Source organism: Falco peregrinus, chromosome W (genome assembly GCF_023634155.1).
Source record: "Falco peregrinus isolate bFalPer1 chromosome W, bFalPer1.pri, whole genome shotgun sequence".
NCBI classification, from domain to species: Eukaryota; Metazoa; Chordata; class Aves; order Falconiformes; family Falconidae; genus Falco; species Falco peregrinus.
Window position 1 is genome coordinate 1,126,664 of NC_073743.1, and position 19,853 is coordinate 1,146,516.

A 19,853-nucleotide genomic window follows, 5' to 3' on the forward strand; every position below is an offset into this window, starting at 1 on the left:
ACAAAGGCAGCATGGGACCTCGCACTGCACACATCTGACCTGGGAGGCGGGTGCTGAGCATGGAGTGGTTTCATATCATGCCCAACAGCTTTCAGATGACTGGTCTGTAACTTTTAGAGTTTTGCCTCTTGGCAGCACCAACAGTGACCTAAGGTACTGGTTCACAGCATCCCTTGCAGGTGCAAGAGAGTGAAAAGAGAAAATAAACAGAAGTACTAATAATGGCTGTGAAAATTTAACTTTTATTATCTGTTCACTGTATACAAAACACCATTCTGCATAGTGATAACTCTGTTGTTGTACAGTTGACAGTGCACATCAACAAACAAGTGTTCAAGAGGTATACACTTAATGGAAAGGGCAGTGATGACCAGTGTACATTACACACTAAGATCCTGCAACACCAGCTGCATGTTTTAAGATGGAGAAGTACCTCATAACCACTCAATATGTGAGTAATATAAATGGGATAACAAGCATTTACCAACAAACCAAATTAAGAATGAGGATGAAGAGAGAAAGCAGAACTAATGTATCTGAATCACAACTTTCAGAGTGATTAAGAAATTTAACAGAGGTGGCTGAGAAGGATCCGTATTTTTTCAAACACTTCCATTTTTAAAACTGTTAAAATTTAATGATAAATAGCAGAATCTCACAAATCTTTAGAGGCAAAATGCTCCACATTTATTTATATAAGAAATGCGTTTAATACAGTTGTAATGGACATAGTGTATAGTAACATCTGACAGCAGCAAGACTTAAGGAACCAAACAATTACTACTGTATATCATGCAGCTATCTATATATTTACACAATTTGTTTTTAAAAAAAAGTACAAAATTTTTTTTAGGGATACATACAAGGTATAAAATGCAAAAAAACCCCCCAAAAATATAACTCTCACAGAGAACTATATATGAAAGGGACAGTATGGTACCTTTTTGTACTTTGTGAAAGTGTTAAGTAGTGATATTAGATATGCGTTTGAAATGGCTGAACTAGCTTCATACGGTCTGTGCTAAAGCTGAAAGCCCCAATTATCCTTATGTAGGCTGGTGTGTTAACTTCTTGACAGTTGTGGTTGTATGTGACACTGAGCACCAGAACATTTGGCATTAGCATACAGAGCTGGGAAATACCAACCCCTGTATCAAGGGTTAACCATTTTCTTTCAATAACCAGAAATAATGGAAAATACATAATACTGTGTACTTGATTCTATATAATGTTTAATAAATTACATGACAAAAAACATCATCATTATAAACCTATTCCTCTAATTACATCTTATTTGTTAAATCCAAAGCAGCCCAGCCCTTTTGTAACAATTTGAGCTTTGATCACAAGCACCTGATGACCTAAAAAATCAATCACTTCATGACACATAGAATTGTGCAATTATACTTTTCAAAAGTACATTATCATTCTAGGGGGTCTGCACCTGTTCTGGTGTTGCCACCTAAAACCAGCACTGTGTTTTACATATGCAGTGGCACTTTTTCTTCTTTTTTTTAAATACATATTTTTAAAGAGAAAGTTTAAAAGCTTCCTTAGACATTTAGAAGCACGAGTTCTTAGAATTTAAAATCTCCCCTTAGCTTGCTTCCCCTCCCCACTCCCCTCCAAGCACTGCCTTCTGATGTACTTCCACTAGCTAAACCTTCTTTCAGAAGCATTCAAATAAACAGTTTAAGAGAACCTAAGGAACTGCCCCAGCATTCAGAACTCTGTTTAAAAGAAACTTACTAGAAAAAAAACCAGAAACAAAACAGAATAACCCAAATTTTCCACTAGATACCTATACAAACACATAACAGAGTATAAAAGTTATTACTTTAAATATATACAAACTCTTTTCAACTCAAATACTGCTTCAATGGTTTTGAGGGTATAGACAATGAGGTGAAGGGGACACTTTTATGCAGAATATAGTGCAACAGCCTGAACAGTACTGTTAACACTATTATACCTTGAACTTTCTGTAGCAAAAATGTCATTAGTATTCCAATGTGGAGAGAGATTTCTGTGTCCCAAGTAATCTGATCACTTTTCAGCTGAACTCATTCTTTTTGACTTAATGAAGGCCATGCCATGTGTTCTCATGTGAGTGTTTAAGGCCGCTTCAGTTTCAAAAGTCTTTGCACACACTTTGCATCTTCTGTCTGATGCTGTACTGTCAGATGATTCATCCTCATGGTTGGGTTTATTTTCTTGCTGATTATCCTCCCCAGACCCATTTTGTTTTGACACTGGTTGAGGCTCCTTCAGCTTATGTACAATGAAGAGATGTCTGGAGAGGGACACGTGAGATGTGTAGCAGAGTCCACATTCCCTGCACTGGTATGAAGAGCCATCGGATTTATGCTGAGGAATATGTTCATGAAACTGGAGAAGATTTTCTGTTGTAAAGCCACAAACAGCACACTTGTGAACTTTAAAAACATTTATCTTTAGCTTCTTCAGTGGCTGAGTGATTGCACCTCGTGGAGGCCTGAACTCCAGTACAGGTTCTTCCAATTTACGCTTTGGACTGGGAACCTAAAAAAAGCCATAAATGGTATATCATGTAATCATAAATATACAGCTCTTTTCATGACTGTTTGTGACTCGCAAACTTTAAAAACCTTCCCTTGGCAGATTCCAGTACAACTCCGATAAATACAATATTTGAAATAATACTAGCAAATATATGTTATACATACTGGAAAAAAAAAAGGGGAATTTTTTTTTTACTATGACTTGCACGTAAAATTTGTTTTGTCAGTTCTGATAGAGCTACAGTATCTAATACACTGTATAAACTTGAATAAATATTTGCCACTGTAACTGCATCCAAGTACACACACAATGAGACTTCAACTGTGTACAGAATGTAGCGTATCAGTCTAGGAACTTTTCAGCACTACCTTTTGGAACTCCGTTTTAATTACTTATTTCATCTTTGAAATTTGACTTGACAGATTATTTCCTGATTGTTAGTAACCAAACTAACATATTGCCAAAGGATGGCTCAACATGCACAGTTTTTTAAACTAATTAAACTGATAATTTTTTATATTTTCCTTGTTATTCTTCCGACATGAATATTCCTCAAGAATCTTCTGCATCCTGTGTAGCTCTGATATGCTCCATGATGTTTATGAAAACAATGTGTACAGCTGCTGTATTTTCATCACTTAAATAAGAATGCAGTATGTTGGGCTGAAAGAGAGTCATGTAAAGGACAACAGTACATTTTAAAAGACAGATATGTTTGTGTCTCTGCTGTCAGCTTTGGACGTGCCATCACAAGTGATATTCTTTATCATATAGAGTCCAAAACTCTTAAAAAATGTTGTTAATTTCTGCATGTACCAAGTCTTTGGACAGCGCTGTCATCTTATTTTTGCTTTCCTCCTAACACTCATCATCAGCGGAAGAATAGAATATTGAACCAAGGTAGCTTGTGCACATACCTTTTAGAAAAGAGTATTTAAGCTGGAAGGGACTTAGAATGGTCATCTAGCCCAACTGCCTGGCCCCTCCAGGGCTGACCAAAAGTTAAAGCACCTTGTCAAGGGCATTGCCCTTGGGCCTCTTAAATGCTGACAGGTGTGGGGCATCGACCACCTCTCCAGGAAGCCTGTTCCAGGGTTCAAGCACCCTCTTGGTAAAGAAACGCTTCCTCACATCCAGTCTGAACCTCCCCATGCGCAGCTTTGAGCCATTCCCAGGCGCCCTGTCCCTGGATCCCAGGGAGAAGAGCTCAGCACCTCCCTCTCCATGTCCCCTCCTCGGGAAGCTGCAGAGAGCAACGAGGTTGCCCCTCAGCCTCCCTCTCTCCAAACCAGACAAGCCCAGAGTCCTCAGCCTCTCCTCACAGGACATGCCTTCCAGCCCTTCACCAGCTTTGCCCTTCTCTGGAGGCATCAGAGTGCCTGAACATCCTTCCTGAAATTGTGGGGCCCAGAACTGCGCACAGTGCTCAAGGTGAGGCCACACCAATGACATGTACAGCAGGAGACCCTGCTGTATTTCAATCATCAGACTGAAAGCAGTTTCACTGGAAAATTTGTATCAAATAGACTCAAGGCTGGGTATTTGGAAGAAGGTCACATTGCTTCTATGTAACCTGCAGCTTTTCTACAGCTATGAGAGAACTTGGTTGCAGAGAATTATAGAGCCATTTAGGTTGGAAAAGACCTTTAAGAGCATTGAGTCCAACTGCTAACCCAGCACTGCCAAGCCCATCACTAACCCATGGCCCTGAGCACCGCACCTGTGCATGTTTTAAACACCCCCAGGGCTGGTGACTCCATCCCCTCCCTGTGCAGCCTGTGCCAGTGCCTGACAGCCCTTTCGGTGAAGACTCTTTTCCTAATACTCAACCTAAACCTCCTCTGGCACAACTTGAGGCTGTTACCTCTCATCCTGTCACTTGTTGCCTGGGGGAAGAGACCGACCCCACCTGGCTACAGCTTCCTTTCAGGTAGCTGTAGAGAGCGATAAGATCCCCCTTAAGTCTCCTCTTTTCTCCAGACTAAACAATCTCAGTTCCCTCAGCTGCTCCTCGTAAGATGTTTTAAAAGATGCTCTTAAAACAAACCACTAAGGGGTAAGTTATATTCTCCATCAAACCGTCACTCTCAATGATCTTTGCAAAAACATGTTCTAGTTCAAGCATGACAGAATGTGTTGCAAGAACCTTCCAAGACATTTTTTGGGCTCTACCTGACAGAAGATCAGACATTTATGGGATCAAAATACCTGCATCTATTTAAAGATCCTGAAAATACAGCCACAAAAAATTCACTCAGTGACTGAATAAAGCTTCTAAGTGATTACCTTTATGTCTTCTTTTACTTCTCTTTCTTCAATATTGGTTGATTCAGTCATTTCTTTCACATCAGGGTCTTTAATTCCATGCATCAACTGAATATGTTTTTCCAACATCAACCGCTTGGTAAAAGTACGTCTTGAATCTGGGCAGTGCCTACATAAACATGAAGCAGACAGGCTCAGATTCAAATGCGATGCTTAACAAAAGTCATAGTATTCTGAAGAATACAAATAAGTCTAGTAAATAAATCCAGGCTAGAGTACAATCTATTGAAGATAGCGACAATGTTTTTCCAATCAATTGCACAGGTAAGTATTATAAGAAAGTGAGCAAAATTACAAAATAAAACTGGAAATGATTGAGCAATCTATATTCAGAGCAAATGAGAAATTCTCTGAAGATAATATCCAAAATGGTACAAAGTGTGAGTCAGAATAGAACCTGGCAGCATCCAAGTTTGTTTCTTGAACCTCTATTAGTGTCACCAAACTGTACATTCTATTAGACATTTCCCAGATTTCAAAGGAAAAGCAATCACCTTCCACGTAGTATGAATGCTAGCTCCAAATGTCAATTCTGCATTCAAACCCAAGTACTTTATCTCCTTGGAATTACTAATTCCTTCTCAGCTCCCTTTCCAACCTCAAACTAACCAGCAGAACAAGTTTGTCTTTAACAATCTGTGCTTTGTTCTCCCACACAGAACCAGCTGCATCTCTCCTAAACCTCTCATGTGTTTTTGGAAAGCGTATTTCTCCTGAGCTCTAATGTTGTAACATACCGTACAGGTGTCTGGAGGAGGGACGGCCAAGTAAGAACTGCAGGGGAGAAGTCTCTCGCCTAAGGTTTTAACTTTTAAAATGCTGTTTCATTTAACTTTATTTAAAAAAAAACCAAACCCAAACAAACCCAAACCAAACAGCAAAGAGGCAGTACTGTAGGCATTCTGAAAAAAACCCACAGAACCACAATAAGCTTTCTGCTCAAAGGGTATGTAAAAACCAGACACTTGCTACTTGTCATATACCAAGAGAAATGGTGTCTAGGTTAGCAAGCTCATGTGCACTGAAGCAGAAATTAAGGGTGCATTAGAAACAACCTGGTGCATGGGTTCTGCCAGGCAGCCAGGGGATATAAAGCACTTTGTTGGAACGCTACGCTATGCACGGCACTCTCAAGTTTCCACACCACTGAGCCTGTGGGCCTTGTGCTTCCCATAACAAAGCAGAGAAGGGACACAGAGAATGGCTGCAGCTTGCACCTTCCTTTTCAGAACTTCAAACTCAGTTCCCCAGCATGCAAATACACACAAAACTATGAATGAAGAGATATAACTGAAGGTTCGTATTATATATCTTGTCTGACTGACGGATTTTTCTATTAAATTATGCATCATCTCTCCAGCCACTTAAACATCACTAAGGATTTTTAGACATTACATATTATTTTACGTCCGAGAAAAATACAACAAATATTGGCTTTTGTAGATTAGAAGAGTGGGTTGTACATTTGAGAGACTATTGAACACCAGGTTCGCCACTGTAGAAATATCAGCCATGCAAATTCTCAGCTCAGTGAAGTTTCAGATTTGCTTGCCAAAGCCCCTGAAAGACAGCAGACTTCATGTGCGTGCATTCTCAGTAGCCTGTTATGTTTTATGCATGCAGGACAGCCTGGATAGCTTGGCCTGTATATACATCTAAATACCTGATTCATTTGAATGAATGGGACGCTGGCTTTTATACAGTCAAGAAAAGAAATTTAACTAATGTATTTTGTTGACTTATAGTCTATTTCTCAATAAATAAAAGTAGAACTTACGAGCATGTATAAACCTTCCTAATGCCTTTGTGCTTGATACGATTGTGACGACACAAACTATGGGATGAGCTGAAAGATTTGTCACATTGCCGACACGGATGTTTCTTCATTTGCTTTTAAAAAAGAAGAAAAATACATTAATTAAAAAAAGCTCAGTAGAAGTAGTGCATGTGTCGAACCTTTTGATAACAGGAAAGGAAACACCACTTACCAGTGTTTGGTACTGTACCTTCAAGTACACACCACTCCTACAGCAACACTGCAGAAGTCAGAGGACCTGGACTTCTTTCAAGGCAGTGTGGCCAGTGTGAGTTACACACACACATCTATCACCAGTTGTAAACCGGTATCACAGACTATGTATGAGGAGAGTTTCTTCCACTAAAGACGCAATGAAGATCAGTGGATTATTTCTGGATCAGTAAAGGGAGCATGGTTAGAGATTTGCTTTCACTATAAAGTAACCTTTCTCTTCCCACCACCAAAGTACACCTGCAGCTGCTGACTGAAAGTGCTAATCAGGCATGTACAGGGATGGGTGAAGAGCGTGCAAAAAGGATCAAAGCAAAACGTTATGGACACTGACACACTAAGAGGGCTCACAAAATAATGAAGAAATGGTCCAATGCCAACTTGAGGGACGTCTGTTTGGGGAATTCTGTGGGTTTTACATTAGTTTGTTAAGTGGAAGAAGAAAGAAAAGGAAGGAAGCTGAAAAGGATGGCGTGGTCTCCACCTATGTCATTCCAGCTGAACATGGCCACAGGAGCTATAGAATATGACAAAATAACATCTCTGAAACTGCAGATTATACAGGCCCCAAGAATGAATGACATGGTCCTGTCCCTTGAATTCTATCAGTCACGGAACTCAGTTCAAAGAGCAACTGGAGTAGCTGTAGAAAGGAAATGGAAATATTTCCAATCAGATATTCTGCTTCCTTTCACAGGTAACGAGATTGTTCATTACTGTAGGTTTTGCTGTTTTGGCAGCAACAAGGAAATCGAAACAACATCTTGGAGATTAAATCCAAACACTGATCAAACAAATCTAACTGAAGACTTCTCCAGATTATTTTTCAGTTTACTTTTCAACAATCCAGTCAGGGCCAGGATCCCACACTTATCATTCAGTATGATTCCTGCCAGATTCAAGGTGCCCTGGGTCTGAAGAAGAAATGGACTTTATTGGAACCTTCCAAAAGAAATTCAGATCATGTGGACCCAGATTTCAAGTGTTCCAGTCTGAGGGATGGCTCATGCCTGCTAGTCAGGCGAAAGTGAAGCAACAGACAAGTCTCATACCATCAGTCAAGTATCTAGAAGAAAAATCATGTTTGATTTTTCCTGGTCTAGCACTGATCATAGTTTACCTTCACAGTGTCAATACCGTTCTCTTTGCTGCATTTATTGGGAAACTGAAAAAAACAAATGAAAATTTTATTCTACTATTCCAACTGAGGCCACTGAGTGAAAGACCTGGAATCAATGCTTGAACTTGGACCCTTCCTGACTACTCTGGAGAATCCACCCAAGATCTGTCCCTATTTTCCAAAGCACTCAATAGCAAAAGTTTTCTTCACAGAGTAATGGGGAGAGTTTAACTCTTTTATTCTTTGCTTCTGAGGAAGTCAAACTCCTAAACAATGCAGATACTAAAATGTCCATGTGGATTATTGTGTATGACATGAGTGATTCTCTGGTGCCTAATATTAATTAATAACAACAATAACAATACTAATACTAAAAAGGAATTCTAAATACTAACAGGCTCAAGCCATTCAGAAATGCTTAAGGAACTGAAAAACGTCCATCTTATATTTGTGCTCTGAGTGCCAAACTTTATGCTGATGTTCATATTCTCCCTAACGGCTACATTGCTAAGGAACAGCTACAGATAAGGCAGTGGAGGTCTGCAGACGTGATGTCATTATTGAAAATTATCATTTATTGCAAAGTTTGGAGTGAACGGTAGAAAGCTTGTACACAGGAAAAAGTGATGTCTGGAACAGCTAATGGAGTAAGAGCTGTTACAGTGAGATGAGAGACCTTTTGCTATCAAGACCAAAATCACATGGAGCATGGGGGAAGGAAAGACAAGCAGTTCTGAAAGGTTGTTCGTGCAAATGTGAAGCAGCCCATTAGGAAACATGATCTGGTGAATTTATTGGGGCTAGTCAACATAATGCTGTTAGAGGCACAGTGCTGCTCAACCTAGACTTCCTTTTCACATTTAAAGGCCAATTAAAATAAAAGAAAATCAACATATTTCACTCTTAAATTGTGAAAGGTGAAAACCTGACAGTGTGTACACACAGTGCATATACTCATTAATGCTAATGCATTAATCAATACATTTTGCAGTATGGTTTTCCGATATGCTTATGGCCGCAATGTTCCGGGAAGAATTTGTAAAATGAAATGTGAAGTCATACTAGGGCTTCTATCAAGAAACAGCCCGGCACCATGCTGTACAAACATACAAGCTCAACCAAGGCAGCCCACGTATCTTTGCCGAGGCCACTGCACAGCGTAGCTGTACCAAGCATGTAGTCAGAAAAGCCGCAGGACCGTGCTCAGTAGGACCCAGTCCTGGTCAGAGCACCAGCCGGCACTACCTGGGGTAACCACTGATGACAACACACTCACTGTAAAATTCACCGGGAAGATTCTGGATAGAGACCCAAATAGCATTTTGGATGCATTAGCTTCTGCAATGGCAGCCAAACCCCAAAGAACTAAAAAATTAGTTCTGTAATTAGGTGCAGCATGACCTGTTGTACAGCATCTTGTCTCTATGGGAAGAAAGAGGATGTTCAATTAGATGCCCAGCAAGTCAGAATTGGTAAAGCAACTCCTGCTTAGAAAGCATCTGTCCTTTCACAGAAACACACTTACACGCAAGTTCTAGGAAGCTCAGCATATGTCTGCCTGGCTTGGTGCACACATACACAATCCAGTTTCATGCCAGGAGTCATACAGACTTGTTAGAATCACCCTTTGTCTGGGCTAATAACTTTAAAAAACAAAACAAAACTAAACCTAAAATACCCAGCCCAGCACTTTTAAGATCAGGCAGAGTCACACCAAGGTGGCTACTAGTTTTCCTACCCTACTGCTGGCTCACCTTCAATCAGCTCAGGAAGAAACAGAAAATGTGAATCTCTCTGTCTGTCTGTGCTGACATTTCCCAATAAGGTCTGGAAACTCAATAATCTGTCCAAAGAGGATGTACACTGCAGTACCTCTTCTGTGAATACCTCTGAGTAATCCAGCCTAAGATCAGCTAAGAAGGGTTACAGGCTCCAAACATTCACTCTGATCCTACAAAAGCAGCAATGAGAAGTTTGAAACTAATTATCTTCAAATACCTTACATGACAAAGGACTTTGTGAACAGCTCAAGAAATGCTTAATTGAAGTTTTTAATAAACATTTGGCATAGATCATTTTAGAGCATTTAACTCACACCTATAATTCTTAAGAAAAACAGACTATACGTTAATTCCATTATTTATTAGACCTATATCACACACTTGGTTATCTTATGCTCATTTCTAGTCTCTCTACAATAAAACGTATCCATAAAAGTTTAGGTTTTGAATATAGTCCTTTTGAAAGTTAACAGGTACTGAAAATTTCAAGATGTCTGGAAGGAACATAGCAACTAGTCTTTATCATGCATTTCTGAAAGACATGGAATTGTATCTCTATCCATTTTAATATATATTATGCCTCTGGTGTGATTTGAGGAACTGCTTGAATAGGGATAAGAAATAGCACGTAAATCTAAGCAAAGGAACAGACCTTTAGGCCAGTACTTCAGTGCAAAAATTATCAAATATTTTGCAGTAAGTGCTGCTCTTGAAGTAACATTGCACATTCTTACTAAACATCAGAAAGATGTATATTTAAAGCTAATACTTAGAAAGCATTATCGATGTGTTACTAACCTTATTTTACATGTCTTCTGCCATTTTGCTGCAGATGCGATCAGACTGGATATCATTGTCTAGTCCACTTTGAAGTGACAGTTTCATAGGGAGGTTGTGTTGTTTTGTTTTTAAGGATTGCATCAATGCAAAATGCATCTGGCCTTATAACTTACTTCTTTTTGCCGGTAAAAGCACTGATGAGTCAATATTTGGACTAACACGCAAAAGAGTGGGCCAACAATTTACATGCTGCTAGAGAGACTGATTTTGACCAAAAATTAGACTATGATTGTATGAGTGTTGCAGGATCAGAAAGAAGTATTCAGTGCATCTGCATGCCACAGGGACTGTAAGACAATTTACCATGTTTCTTTATAGACACTACCTAGCAGAGGTGTCAGGAATATACCTGCTAGGCTTGAAACTATAGCAATTAACAGCTCCTCAGTGACTTCATTGGACAGAAATGCAAAAATGGTCTTTTAAAGCAAGTGGAGTAATCACGTGGAGATCACATGATCTCAGCTGCTTGTCTGCTTTTCATGCCCTCATGCTGTGGAAGGAGAACCAGGTAAAAGAAAATGTAGTTCTGTGAACCATAACCCTTTGGTTTTGTGTGTTTTGTTCCAAGGAGGCCTGGCCATGCAGCTAAGAAACGTGGAAATAAGTGTCCTGTCAGTCAGGCTTGGGTACTATTTGCTTGAAGTTGTCACAAGAAAACTAGAGATGACACTCAGTAGCCTGGCATTTTGAGCTTTTCCATAAAATGTTTATAAACAGAATAAAATAATTTGCACAACAGCTTTAGAGATAAGCACTGTAATTTGAAGGGACAGAGAAACCTCTGGAAATGTGCTATCATTTATTAAAGCATATTAGCATCCTGAAAACTACAGCTTTTCACTCAGGATGATTCTTCCCCACTTAGACAAAATAGGTCCATTATCCCTTCCAGTTCTGCTCTTTTTCTGCAGCACAGCACAGGACATGAGTTTAGTTCCCTGCTTCCCAGCCGAGGAAAGAGTCAGACCGTTTTCACTAGCGCACAGTGCAGGACAGGACTGGATAGCAGAAGGCTGCTGTGTGTCAGCATCAGGCTGGAGCTTGCTCCTGTCTGTCTCAAACACAGCTAAGAGGGGTCCAACCGAGGACCAGTTTCACTACCGCTTACCTGCCAGTCTTTTTAATTTCATGTAACTGGAAAAGCTACTGGATGCAGGAAGGACATCAAACTGCCCTTCTGCTGACTTGACAATACAGCATTCCTGTATTTCACTTTCAATCCATTTTAAGTAAGCTATCCCAAATCCAGCTGCTTTAAATACAAAATACAACTTGTTCAACTCAGTCAACTTGTTGGCTGAACCTACAAGCCTAAGATTAGAGCAATGGCTCAACCTTAGAGTGTGTCTGCCTTTAAAATGAAATTCCATTTGGCACTCATTGGACCAATAAAACAAGACTCCCCGAGTCTAACAGTTAATGAACTTTCAAGAGAGAGAGGAAACTGAGAAGGCACAAAGGAAATGAAAGAACCTGGATCATATTAGATGACTTGGACGAAATACTGGAACGTCTTTCACACTTTCCATCTTGAAGAAATTTTGGTACTGGATAAACAAGCCTACAACTAAGTAAGACTCTGGATTTTCTCAGTAGAAATATGCAGCAAATGAGAAAAACTAAGCAGCCAAAGAGAGAAAGATTAAATAGATACAAGAACAGTAAAGAATAACGATGGAACTTAAAGGAACTATTTGCAAAAACACAACTGAATTTGGAAAAAAAGACTTAATATTTCAGGTTTAATTCACTTACCTTTCCATGTTCTTTCCTCATGTGGGAGATGTAAACATCTCTCTGAGTGAAGAGCCTATCACACTCCCAACATGTCCAGCCAGGGTTAGTGACTTTTTTAGGCTCTGCTTTCTTTATGGGAGAAGGAGATTTCTTCTCCAACTTTTCTGTTCCATTGACAGATTTTGTGTCCTCTTTGTTGTGACTGGCTGAGTTCTGATTTGTGGGTTTAGTACTGAGAGGCAGGTTTATCCCCAGGTTTGGTGGCCCCTCAACACTTTTCAAAGTTCCATGCATAGACTACAATAGAAGAGAAAAAAAAAGTACAAAACTAATATAGACGTATACAGTTATATCGACAAAATGCAAAGACCCTCTGAACCACAAGTCTTCATTTACTTCTTTGTCATACTATTATCAGATCACATTCCTAATGTAAAGAAACATAATTAAGTAAAGGCAAGGCCTAGCATAAAGAGAAACTAGCCAACAACACTAACAGAAACGATCTGTAGCTAAAAAGAAGTTTTCTTCAGTGGCTAGATGTCTTCCCCCAAAAAACCCACACAAGCCCACAAACTTATTAGGTCATGTTTAAATTGCTGTTTAATAGGGAAGAAAAAAGGGTTTAAGAAGTACTTTATGTTAAGTTTTATTTCTCACTTCACTTACCTAACATACTAGTTCAGCATCCTAATTTCCAACTATGTGACTAGAAATTTCTAAGAAGGAAAGTTTTTTACTGACAAATTTTGACTCAGCACATTGGTAAATAAGAACAGTCAACTCTGGAAAGATCAGGCAACTACGATATATTAATATTTTATGTTGAGGCTGAGTTAAGCCCTGTCTTACTCCATGCTCAGGCTGTAAACACCCTAACTTAGGACTACACTGCTAACAGTCCTTAGAACTAATGGTGTGCAGAGCTGACAGGGTCCCCAAGACCAGGGGACAGCTCAGAAGTGTCTAACAAGCTGTTCTCAAGCACCCTGCAGCTCTTGGGTAGTGATCCTTCCTCACTGATTTCTTTCTAGACTTTAAGTAAACAATCAGTAAGAAGGGAAGAACTTCACCTCCTCCTTGGAAGCCAGCTGGTATGATACTCAAGCCTTCCAAAATGAATGCCTTGTTCAGGAAGACCTGGGCTTCAGCTGTGTGAGTTCCATGTATGAACAAAGACACAGCAGGAATGAGTCAGCAGGGTTCTGGGCCAACAAAGATGACTGCAGCCCAGACTTAACATACTGTTAAACATGGATCCACAATCAAGGTCTCTGTCACATCTGAAAGATTTGCCCTTTAAAATGACAGTGTTCTAATCATCTCATCTACTGACCTTTATTACAGCCCTCCTGAATGATACCTCTAGCCATCCCAAACATAATTATTTTTCCTACAGGTAACCTCAGAAACAAAAACCCATTCAATACATTCTTGAATCTGAGAATGTAAGAATACAAATCTGATACTCCGGTGTAATACTTCAGTGCCAAGTTCCTTTGTGAGTCTTGCAGCTCCTCTTGGAACTACCCACTGGCTGTACAGCCAGTATCAACCTGATCTGTAGAATCTGTTCTTCTATTTAACAGTTGTTAAACAATGTTATTAAAAAGCAAAGCCCACAGGACCAACTGACTGGCTCTAAGAACAAGCTGGTCATGTACTGAAGGAGGAGGCTGCCTTTAGTATCCCATTGCACCAGGGCATGAAGACAGAAGCACAGGGTAGGGGGCAAGGAGGTTCCTGTACTTTCCAGCAGCTGAGGACTGACCTGGAGATTCCATCCCAGCATGTAAAATATTAGTATCCAACTTTCTAAATGTCTTTTAAATGCAGTACTTGATATTTAACTTATTTGAAAATGAACAAAAATCATGAAAGCATAACATCAAGTCAGAGTGATCACAGCATGTATCACCAGCAGAACCAGGAGCGTTACACCTCTAAGTCCAGAACTTCACCACCTGTTCTCACAGGCTGTTAGCAATTTTCTTGTAGTGAGCCCTCACAGGAAAACCAGACACACATTTTGCCAAGCATTCACATCTGCTGGAATTATTCTAGGTTATTTTTTGTAGCTTTAAATAACCTCCTTCTGATCCTCTTTCTATCCCTTTCTGTTCTATTTCCATCCAGGTCTTCTCTGCCTTGATGGCTAATGTCTGGCCATACCAAACAATTTTTGTGCAGCTGGGCTGAGCTCTGCCCTTGTCTGGCACTCATCCTCTCCCCAGTCTCCTTTTCAGTTTTTATCCATACCCTGTTAATAGTTTTTTTTTATTCCCCCTTAGCTGAAGTCCAATTTATACTTTTCTGCTGCTGTCCCTACTACTATACACACAGGATAAATGTAAAAGCACTAGCAATTCTGAATAAAAGCAGTAATACTGTTACTGCATGTGTATGTTCTAGTCCTCTACTCTTCTCAAAAATGTTTGAATATTGAAACATGCTAAACCACCACTGGTTGAACGTACAAATGCAGGCATCACACACTGAAGCCAAAAGAGCCCAAATTTTAAGTAACTGAGAATAACTTTATAATGAGAGATGCCGAGCAACCCTAACTCGTGTAAGAATAGCTTCAGGCCCTAACTACAGTCAGGTCATGCTCCTAAAATAATTGTTTCCAGGTCTTAAAGAAATACTTACGTACAGATATAACAATACTTTTTCAATAATACCCAAGTCAAGAAAACCTAAGCACATAAATGAGACATATAATGCAATATATGGAATTTACCTATTTAGTTAAAACCCAGAAACAATACAAGGAGATCAAAGGAAACAGAAAATAGGACTTTGCATTGCTGCATGACAGGATAATTAAAGACATCTGGCATAAAGGTAAGACAGTTCCTACAGTAAATATGAACTAGTTCAGAAACAAAGAAAATATCCAGTCCTTGAATTTCTGAACATCTTGGGTCAGCCCTTCCCTATATCCTCCTCAAGTTTAAGATTGGCTTTAAGACCAACTGTTTTTTCAAGACTTGTGATCTTGTTTTCAACATAACTTCAGAGACTTCTGAGGTTACAAGTGCCACAGTTGAGACTGAAATGCAGAATGATCATTTTAGTAGGCAAGACAGATATCTTCTGTATACAAATTTTACAAAGCCTTATGCGTCACTGCAAGGGAAACCCACTGAACTAAGTGCTACCATTCTGGATTGTAATACTTTGCAACGGTGTAAATAACTTCAACTGTTACCAGGACCAGATGTTAATAAGGCATAAGAAATTCAGCACTGCTAACAGATTTGATATATATAAAACAAAGTAACAAAGTATATCTAAAATACACAGCTAGCAAATTATAGCCAGGGGGCTGTCAATTCTTAAAAAGCATGATTTGCAAGGATGACAGTAAAACTTCTTCAGTTTTAATGGTATTTATGAGAAAATCCACTTCATGGTTTTTTCAAAGCATGCATGTGTACATGTTCATATGTAAACACACACACAAATAACCTCTACATCTATTCAAGAAACATGCTGGTTCCTACCAGTGAATTCTGAATATCAAAGGTTAGATTTTATAATGTACTCAGCATTCTCAGCTCCTAACAACTGGAATAATACTTACAATACTGCAAATAAGGCTCAGACCTTAACAGGATCAGACTTACTTCACTATACCCATTGTTATTATGGTAAAATGATGTATTGAATGCAGTGCACCAAGATATTCCTAGCGTGCCAAAATCAACATTCACATAGAAATCTGAGTTAGTGTATATCACAGATACGCTGAAGACCATAGGAAATAATACATGTAACATTTGAGAACATTATTCATAGACTACTCTCTTGCAATTATTAACATCTCTCAGCAGTCTTCTTGCTATTCTGTGCCTTCTAACAGTATTTTCTCACAGCATATATTGCATGACAAATGGTATCTATGAACAAAACAAGAGAAGATGCCTACACACCTTGATATGATCCATCATAAGCTGTTTCTGTGCATATAGAAGAGAACAGTCTGGACACTTGAAAACAGACACCTTCTGGTTTTCAATGTGCTGATCAAAGTGGCGATAGAGCAAAGGTTGTAGAGTAAACACAGTGTCACACATAGAGCATTTATATATTATTCTAAAAACAGAAGTACAATAAACAATGTCAGTCATGTTGATGATCTATTTGCAAGAATCATGATAACTTTTTTTTCTCAGCAGAGGTAAGATCTGACATGTTTAAGCAATCATTTCACGCTGTCTGAAAAAAGTTAAAATTAAACTAGTTCAAAACATACTCCAATTTCAAAATACAGGAGCAGTAAAAAACCCAGAAAAATAGAAAAAAAAATCATTAAAAAAGTGCAAACAAGAAGCCAGAAAACAACAGCGCATGCCAGTTACATATATAAAACCAACATCTGCTTAGGATCCTCCGAAAGTCTTCAGTTTCTGAACTCGCATTATAACTAAAGGACAATATACCTGTTTCAGGTTGCAAAGGCAGTATATATTTTAAGGGAGTGACTGATTTGATCATAATTGGTAATTATTTTTGGCAGGGTATATGGCTTTGCACCTCCTGAATGCCAAGCCTAGACTCTGTTAATGTTCTGAAGCTGAAACTTCACAGGATGGTGTTTCCGTTTTGCAATTACAAGCCTTTTAAGAATCCATTGAAGCCATGTCGAGACACCACCAAAACCACAGCTTCCTCTCTCGGACCATATACGACTTTTAAAATTAGCTACCTAGATCTCCCATTCTAATAGACAATATTCTAATCAAAATGTTAACAAAAGCTATTTATGTTTTAGTAGCTGTGTAACTGGTGAAGCAATGCATCTATTAGTATAATTTCAAAAGTGCTTTAGAAATAGATATACTATATATATATAGTATATATATATATACTAAGCAGAGAACTAGGTAAGTACTGGACACTAGGAAGTATAGTCCCTGAAAATGAGCATGACAGTTAAAAAATTCTGTATCACAAAATCCTAAGAGCATAATTAAATGATCTGAAAATGGCTGTGTTTTTAGCAAATCCTTCTCAAGCATCTGTCCAACAGACAAAACACACAGGGGAAACTGGAAACAATCCTTTGATCTAAATCCTGCAGTAACTACTACATGACAATAGTTTGAAGTTGTTTCATTTTGCAGATGATTTTATAATGAAAAGTATAGTTTAAATTCTGGTTTAGGTAATTATTTATTTGATAGTTTGCTTGTTGTTTTTGCCCATCTGCATGTTTGAATGTCTTAAGAATGATTTCCCCAGCAACTAAAGGTGAGTAACAAGATTAGCATTCCAACTGCAACCCTTTAGTATATCTGTTTATAAATAGTAAATAATTCTAGTCTTTCAGAAACATTACACTTCTTTCTAACTTGAAAAATGAATGAAAGGAAATGACACGTGAGAGAAAAGTGACAAGGAACTCTGCCATAGATCATTGGATGAGAGAAATCTACTCCATTAGCCATCAGTCATGGAAGCACTTCAGAAAAAAGTTCAGCTAAAATAAAATAAACCCAACAACAGGCTTCCTCTGCAAAAGCAGTCTGCCTAATCCCATCAACTACAGGTTGATCTCTGTCCTCAAGGACTTTCCATTACAAAAACCCAGCCAACAAGCCCTGCTTGCTAGAATGCTGAATTTTCTCATTATCCACATAAATGTTCAAAGTCCCTTCCATATTCCTCTAAGTAATTACCATCAACAGTACATTGTTCAAGAGCTCTAAAGATCACTCTGCACTGTGTTTTGAGATGACAAGAACAGGGACATTGCTTCAATGCCCAAGCCTTCAATGGGTTCAAGTATTTGAAATAATGAAAAACAGTGCACTTAATCAGATTAACTGTGAAAGAATATTTTTCTGGTATATGAAGTAGTCCCGGTTTCTCACATATGTTCAGATAAACTTATTTGTGCGGCATCCTCTGATGACCCTTGTACTATTGCGGTGCTTTCTATGGTGAGCCCTCTGCATGGGATGACATACTCTGCATAGGCAGAGTGGAATGCATCTGCTAGCTTCACCTAGCGAGCATGGAGTCCTTCGAAAGGGAAGCCCCCTCCCCGTGCTCTGTCCCCCCCATTACTTCCATAAAAGCTTTTTAAACATTATTTACAACAAGTATTTTAGTTTGTCACATTATTACTCATCTATACCCCTTCAGAATCCTAATTTCTTGGGTAATTCCTGTATGAGAGATGTTAAAGAGCTTTCCAGAAATAGGAAAAGCTTCTTGATAATAATTGGTAAGAAAGAAATCCCAGATTCCTAAAATGCAGTTTCGTCTCATGTACCTCACATCAATATAAACCCATATTATCTTAGTAATAGTTTTAACTGAGATTGTAAGAGACAACTTCTGGGGAAAAAATGCCCATGGATCACCACCCCAGCAAGCCAGCTGAACTGCACACAGACAGACACGGAAAGAATGTGCACTGTGCCAGGCACGGTGCTATTACAGGCACACTCTGTGGGATGCACTGCTTAAGCTTTAAGGGTACAAAGAGCCAAAGGATTCACTGTACAAGGGATCATTTCCCTCGTCCACAGCACCCAGGGCTACTGACCATCTAAGCACGCTCTACTGCCTTGGTCCCATCTCAGCAGAGCAGCTAGAGATAATCTGAAGCAGTGATTTTGCTATCAGCCTTCTGCACTCCAGCCAAGAAGAAAAACAGCTTCCTCAGAGAAGTACTTGCTGCAGTTCTGCAGTGAATCTGCTTGTAATGCCACAAGCCAGAGAGCTGGTACTAACCATGCACATTCCCTAATCCTGAGGCTCCAAGTTTTTTTCCTTCTGTCCCTTACATCCTGCCTCTTATAACCCTGTCTTACATCTCCATCAGCAACTTCATCCAAAAGTCATGAAGCATCAGGCCTGATTACTAAGCAGGCAAGACAAGCTGAGGCACAAGACTGTATCACAGCCTTAGCCCTGGCAGGGTAATTTTCGCCCTTCAGGTTTACTGCTCACATACCACAGCTAACATCCAGAACCCCAGTGTTTTGCTGCCTGTTGCCAAGCAGTTGATCCCATGGCTAGGTGCTAGAGAGACAGGAGTAAAGTTACATTGTTCCAGATTAGCAAGATGTAAATAAAGACTGGCAGAATTAAAAATAATTCTCTGATTATTTCATGACGTACACTTTCTATTAGAGTCATATCTTACAAATAAAATTAAAATGAGAAATTAGAAAACCTGCCTTTATCATCTGTGGTGGAACTAGACGGTGATCTCAGCTGGAATGATTTCAGGTCTGTGGTATATAAATTAATCATTGCAGGGTTACATAATTTAACCAAATAAATTATGATCTACTATATGCTTCAGATTCTTACCGTATCTAAAGTAAGGAACAAAAGACCATGGAATTGCTGAGGTTGGACAGGAGGTCTTGAGGTCATCTAGTCCAACCCTGGCTCAGGTAGGGCCAGCCAGAGCAGGCTGCCCAGGATCACATCCAGCTGGGTTTTGAAATGT

At 39.2% G+C, this 19,853-nt stretch overlaps 1 protein-coding gene across 2 annotated transcripts in view; it reads right to left on the reverse strand.

The window, feature by feature from the left end:
- Window positions 1–222: 222 nt before the first annotated feature.
- LOC129783091 (zinc finger protein 532-like) overlaps window positions 223–19,853 on the reverse strand; it is a 48,664-nt gene continuing 29,033 nt past the window's right edge. For both annotated transcript variants that reach the window (XM_055792775.1, XM_055792774.1), the window contains 5 exons: window positions 16,315–16,477; window positions 12,395–12,673; window positions 6,644–6,756; window positions 4,828–4,975; window positions 223–2,541 (listed from right to left, as the gene is read on the reverse strand). In XM_055792775.1, the coding sequence (XP_055648750.1) occupies window positions 2,047–2,541; window positions 4,828–4,975; window positions 6,644–6,756; window positions 12,395–12,673; window positions 16,315–16,477 (1,198 nt within the window). In that variant the 3' untranslated portion in view covers window positions 223–2,046. The remainder of the gene's footprint in view (window positions 2,542–4,827; window positions 4,976–6,643; window positions 6,757–12,394; window positions 12,674–16,314; window positions 16,478–19,853) is intronic.